The sequence below is a fragment of the Pundamilia nyererei genome, unplaced genomic scaffold (genome assembly GCF_000239375.1).
Source record: "Pundamilia nyererei isolate P.nyererei 1_Seehausen unplaced genomic scaffold, PunNye1.0 scaffold00068, whole genome shotgun sequence".
Classification (NCBI taxonomy): domain Eukaryota; kingdom Metazoa; phylum Chordata; class Actinopteri; order Cichliformes; family Cichlidae; genus Pundamilia; species Pundamilia nyererei.
The window spans coordinates 1,110,679-1,116,425 of NW_005187469.1; the positions used below are offsets into that span (position 1 = coordinate 1,110,679).

General features: G+C 42.9%; 1 protein-coding gene across 2 annotated transcripts in view; it reads left to right on the forward strand.

Moving 5' to 3' along the window:
* pkn1a (protein kinase N1a) overlaps window positions 1–5,343 on the forward strand; it is a 64,036-nt gene extending 58,693 nt beyond the window's left edge. For both annotated transcript variants that reach the window (XM_005736247.1, XM_005736246.1), the window contains exons 18-23: window positions 1,200–1,262; window positions 1,935–2,011; window positions 2,647–2,789; window positions 2,970–3,077; window positions 3,267–3,347; window positions 3,547–5,343. In XM_005736247.1, coding sequence (XP_005736304.1) covers window positions 1,200–1,262; window positions 1,935–2,011; window positions 2,647–2,789; window positions 2,970–3,077; window positions 3,267–3,347; window positions 3,547–3,750 — 676 coding nt within the window. In that variant the 3' untranslated portion in view covers window positions 3,751–5,343. The remainder of the gene's footprint in view (window positions 1–1,199; window positions 1,263–1,934; window positions 2,012–2,646; window positions 2,790–2,969; window positions 3,078–3,266; window positions 3,348–3,546) is intronic.
* Window positions 5,344–5,747: the final 404 nt, after the last annotated feature.

Here is a 5,747-nt window from a genome sequence, read left to right on the forward strand (position 1 = left end):
TGTTGTTGTTTAGCCAGAGATAGAAGGGTCGCATATATGTAATCTGTTGACAATAACTAACTGTGACAAAGTTGAGAGCAAAAAGCATCTTTGTGCACGTCTTCATGTGTTAGAGCCCTGATTTAAGCTCAGGACATGAGACTTCAGGTGAGGAGGAAGTAAGGGCGGAGAGAGGGCAGTTGTAATGAAAAGAAATTATGAAAAGGAGAAAATAATGAAAGAGAGGTGAAAAACATATACATGTACAAATATTAAAGGGTCATATTTAGTGTGAAATAGCCGTCTGCGATCTTTAAATTCAAAGTAACTTATGTACCGTGTATGTGGCACGTCTCTCGGCACATAAGCCATACTTACACAAGACATACTAAGATGATTTACAGGTACAATGCACAATCTGTACCTTTTCTAAATATTCTTAATTACTTAAACATCTTCCAGTACCCTGCTCTGTTTGCACACTACAACCTGGGTTTGCCATTTTTATCTGTACTTTACTCTTAATAACTGTACAGTACTCTGTTTTTGTAACTTTTGTCCATAATGTAAATATGTTTGTGTGCGTTTCTGTTCTGTGTCCTGTTCTGTTTGTATGTGTGCGTTGTTTTTGCTGCTGTTACAACCAATTTTCCCTTGTGGGACAATTAAAGGATTATTCTATTCTATTCTATTCTATTTTATGATTTGTACATGTGCGCTGCTGAGCATTAGGACAGATGTGAAAACCTTTTAGAGATGCGCTGTATTAGACTGAATGTTTTAAAGGCCTTCCATCCTCCAGAAATCTGTTGAAGTTATGTTTGTTTATTTGTTAGATTTCTGCACAAGTTGAATTTATCCTGGGATTATCATGAGGTCACCAAACTCTCATCAGTGAAGAGAAATGAGGGAGACGCCACAGCATAAGCACACCCACACAGTCTAAAAAGATCCGCTGAAATAAGTGAAGCCATCTGTATGGGGTTTACAGTGGGTGTGCAGGGTCTTTTAAGGACATAATGCCAGAAAACCCTCAGCACTATTACTGCTGTCCCCATACCGAGGAGTTCAACAGCTGGGGAGCAGCTGTTTGTCAGGCCTCAGACAGCAGATTTGGTTACAGTGGCTAGTGGTCTGAAAGCAGTATGTCTGTTATTATTATGAAGTTCCCATTTTATCGCGTCTAACTGGAGGTTGATTTTCTCTGCTTTTGGCTTCAGGTTTTACGCAGCCTGTGTGGTTCTCGGACTTCAGTTCCTCCACGAACATAAGATTGTGTACAGGTGAGTCGAGCCCACGCAAACCTCTTAACTGATGTAAAACGGAGCTTTCTTTCACCTCAGGAAGCATCAGACTAATAGAAACGTCAAAGATCGATGTTAAATTGAGCTCTTAATTTATAAGCATTTCTGCCAGCATAGGTTGAAATGTCAGTCTAAGTTTTGCAGTTCAGTTAGAGGACCCAGATACAGCAAATAGGAGCTTCAACAGTGGGAGGTTTATTTTATGAAACTTTACACACTTTGCCTCATTATGGGGCAGGAAAATCCCAAAAGTTAAATAATCCAAAAGAAACCAGAGCAAGGTAAACAGACAGTCTGACAAAGGAAAGAGTGTTTATACACTTGGTGTGACTGACAATGAGCAGGAAACCAAAAACCCCAGAGACACACAAAGGCTTTCAAAATAAAGCCGCAAACAAGGAATAACACAAAACCCAAAGCTGAAAAAATATCAGGTACCACATGCTGGATCATTCAGGGCATCCAGAAGCTGTAGGATTCATCCCCGGGGTACTGAGTGTCGCACCATGAGGCTGACGTTTGCTGTGAGCATTATTGTACAGGCTCAGTTTAGCACAGTCTGCTGGGATTACAGTCAGTTCACAGAGAGAGTTTGTATCTAAATGCTGTACAAAGATACTGATTCTCACCTGCATGTTTTCTCCCTTTCAGAGATCTCAAGCTCGACAACCTGCTGCTAGACACAGATGGTTATGTGAAGATCGCTGACTTTGGACTCTGCAAAGAAGGTGGATCTGTGTATTACTGACAGACGGTCTTTTATTTGTTTTTGTCTTTGCTTCGGGATACAAATTTACTTACAACCGGAAAACAGCGTGATGTTTTTATTCTGTCAGGGAGCCTGAAAAGCAGGTCAACCGAACCCTGCCTTGAGCTCAGATAAACCATAGGTGACCTATTAGCTTCTCCATATTATCCAACATCTGTTTGCATGGTTACAATGAAGGGTGCCCATATTAAACATGGCCTCAATATCAAATAATAAGGTCAGCATATGAAAAAGCTGCTGTTGCCCAAGCCTTTGTTACAAGGGGTCACCACAGCAGGTATCTCCACATCCCCAATCACGAGAAAGTTGAGGCTGAGGCAGAGGATAGGCTGATGGGCTGCAAAAAAAAGCCTCTGTGTAAGATAAATAACCCTCATTTTGAACTGTGAATCATGGAAAATGTCTCCAGTAAAGCAGTTGGAAATTGGCGTAATAGCTCCACTCGATTCTGAAATTTAAACAGATGTCGGAATATGAGTGATTAAACAGTACAGAGTGGCAGGTTTTCATAATCTGAAGTTCAGGTAAATTAAGAAGTGATTTTGTTTCTCTTTTAGCTTTCAGAGATCATTTTTTCGTTTTTTTTTTCTGCAGGAATGGGTTTTGGGGACCGGACCAGCACCTTCTGTGGGACTCCGGAGTTTTTAGCCCCCGAGGTCCTGACAGACACGTCTTACACCAGAGCTGTAGACTGGTGGGGCCTGGGGGTCCTCATCTATGAAATGCTGGTGGGAGAGGTAAGAGCTAGCCCTCTGTCACTGGTCATGGAGTTATTATAGCCACGTGTTAGTTTGATCTGGTGCCGATTAATTACTCGCGTTCGCTGTAGTTAAATGCTGATTTTGTTTTAAATGACAGAATATCAAAAGTGGATTCAGTGAACTGTGCTTTTGTGTGACCGGTGTATTTTTTTGTAGTCTCCTTTCCCAGGGGATGATGAAGAGGAGGTGTTTGACAGCATTGTGAATGATGAAGTCCGCTACCCACGCTTCCTCTCCACTGAGGCTATTGGCATCATGAGGAGGGTAAAGCAAAAACACACACACACACACACACATTCGCTCGCTCATGCACACAAACTGTATGTGACAAATGCTGCACTTACACGTGAAACACTGAATCAGTCCGACACCCTCACTTACTCACAGTCAGACAGTTGATGCTTCACTGTTATAGCCACTCGTCATTTCGTATTCTCGTGTGTCTGTGTGCAGCTGTTAAGGAGGAACCCAGAGAGAAGGTTGGGATCTGGTGAGAAGGATGCAGAGGAGGTGAAGAAGCAGCCATTTTTCAGAGTAAGTAGACTTAAAGGTACCTAGGCAACTTGTTGGGGGTGAGAACGCAAGATGGAGATTCGTTAGCAAACACTGAGAGGTGGAAGAGGTTTTTCTCGTGTGTTTACAGCCAGACTGTTATGGTGGTTGTTTCGAAGCCTTTTGAATTGCAGCTTTAATTGCTCTTCTTACTCTTATTCTTGTCCGTCTCTCCCTCCAGAGCATGGACTGGGAGGCGCTGCTGCAGAAGAAGTTGCCCCCTCCCTTCGTCCCGTCCATCGGCGGCAAAGAAGACGTCAGTAACTTTGACGAGGAGTTCACCACCGAACCTCCGACGCTCACGCCTCCACGTGAGCCCCGTGCGCTCTCCCGCAAAGACCAGGACAGTTTCCGGGACTTTGACTACGTCTCTGACCTCTGCTAGTGGACCCGAAGCCAACAGATCTCGAGGAACGTTGGATTTCGACGACTTCGCAACAGTTTCAGCCAGAGCACAGAGATATGTCTCAAGCTGACTGTCCGCGCTCGTCTGTCGCTTCTTGTTACACTGTGAATGAATGAAACTGAAGACGAAGAGACTGTGTTTTGTGTGTCTGCAGAGTTTTAAAGATCATGGACCGAGCAAATGAAAGCCTGGACAGAAATTAGTTGGGGTTATAATGTTTTATCACAAACAAAGGCCCCCCTTTCCAGTCATTGTACGAAACTGCAGTGGGTTTTGTATCTTGCAGACTTTTAAAAGTCTCTTCCCGTCGTCTTAGACGTCTCGGCAGTCGCCAGTGCAGCTGTGAGAGGAGGAGCTTGCTGTATTTTTGTACTTTTGACTGTTTAGGGGTTGCTCAGTGGCCTCTCATACCAATGCCTTACATTTATACTTGTATTTGTTCCACAGAAAAAAAGCATTTTGTTTGACTTTGTGGCCCTTTGTGTACAGCAGCAGGGCGAGGAGGGATACAGTGTGCTGCAGAAACTCCTCTATGTTTTTGGAAGAGAAAAAAAAGACACTCAGAGCTGATACCCATCAGTCTTTTGACTGCTTTTAGGTGTATTATTAGTTAACTAATGGGTAAAGAACCACTGTCCTGCTTCGCTGCAGTGGACCTTCCTTTGGATGTCCACCAACTACTTTTTAAACTTGGGTTGCTCGGATTTTACAAGAGCAGTTGACTCGTCCTTTTTAGTTGAATGTTTGGGTTTTAGGAAGAATTTGATATAAATGTGTAGCACACACACACACACATAACCGTCAGCATAAAAGCTTTGAGGAAAACATTTATTATTCCAAAAGCAAAAATCTGAACACTAAACTGTGATGTACAAGTAATAAACTGCTCTTTATGGGTTTGGAGACACGTTCATCCAGTCACCTGAGTGCTACCAGAGTTTTGTGAACATGAAGTAAGTGATTTCCCTCCGAGGCGATTAAATCTTTAACCTCACTGGCTGTAAAAGTTGTTTTAGTGTCTGTTTTCGGCGCTTAAGCCCTGACAGGTTACGCTCTGGCTGCTGCGGTCGCTGTGGCGGTTTCCGAAACTTGTTGATGTCTAAGTACTTGTGGAAACTCTGCGGGGCGCCATAAGCAAAACAAACATGAGCTGCTTTTCCACAGTAGAGCCAATTAGAGAGGCGAGAGCTGGCGTAGACCTCTGGTAATACCTTTGATGATATCTGTAGGAAAACCATGAGCCAACAGTGAAAACCTGTGTAACACACAAGAGCAGTGGTTTGTTGTTAAGATGTATGTGCGGTGGTGTGGATTTTACCTGTCTTGTGTACAACAGTACAGAACCATGTGAGTATGAGATGACATATTTTATAAAGAAAACCGTGAGTGAATGTGTGTTTATTCTCAACATGGGATGGGGGAAAGGGGCATCTCAAATTCATTTAAATAAAAATAACACAGTAATGTATAGATGGATGCACATTTAATTTAGTATTTGTGAATGAATGGAGCAGGATGCAGATGGCTACTCACCTGCTGCAGTGATTGAATAAATACTCACCGGCCACTTTATTAGATACGCCTGTTTTACTGCTCATTAACTCAAACATCTAATCAGCCAATCACATGGCAGCAACTACGTGCACTTATGCACCTCTAGACCTTAATGGTCGACCTTTCGTGGAAACACGAGTGCCTGGATCCGCAATGATAAGTGCTGATCTGCATCTTATCCTCATGTACTCTCAGCACCATGTAAACAGTAAATTCCAGTAATAATAAATAAATCATTTCAAATTATCTCAGTAAATGTCCACTACCTGCAGGGAAATTTACCAGATAGAGTTACTTTAACATGTGTGCAACCTTATTGTGTTGCCTTTCCTGGACTGCGCCGTGCACATTGAACAGAACGGCAAACTCAACATCGAAGTTTACCGGAAGCCCACACACACGGACCAGTACCTCCTCTTTGA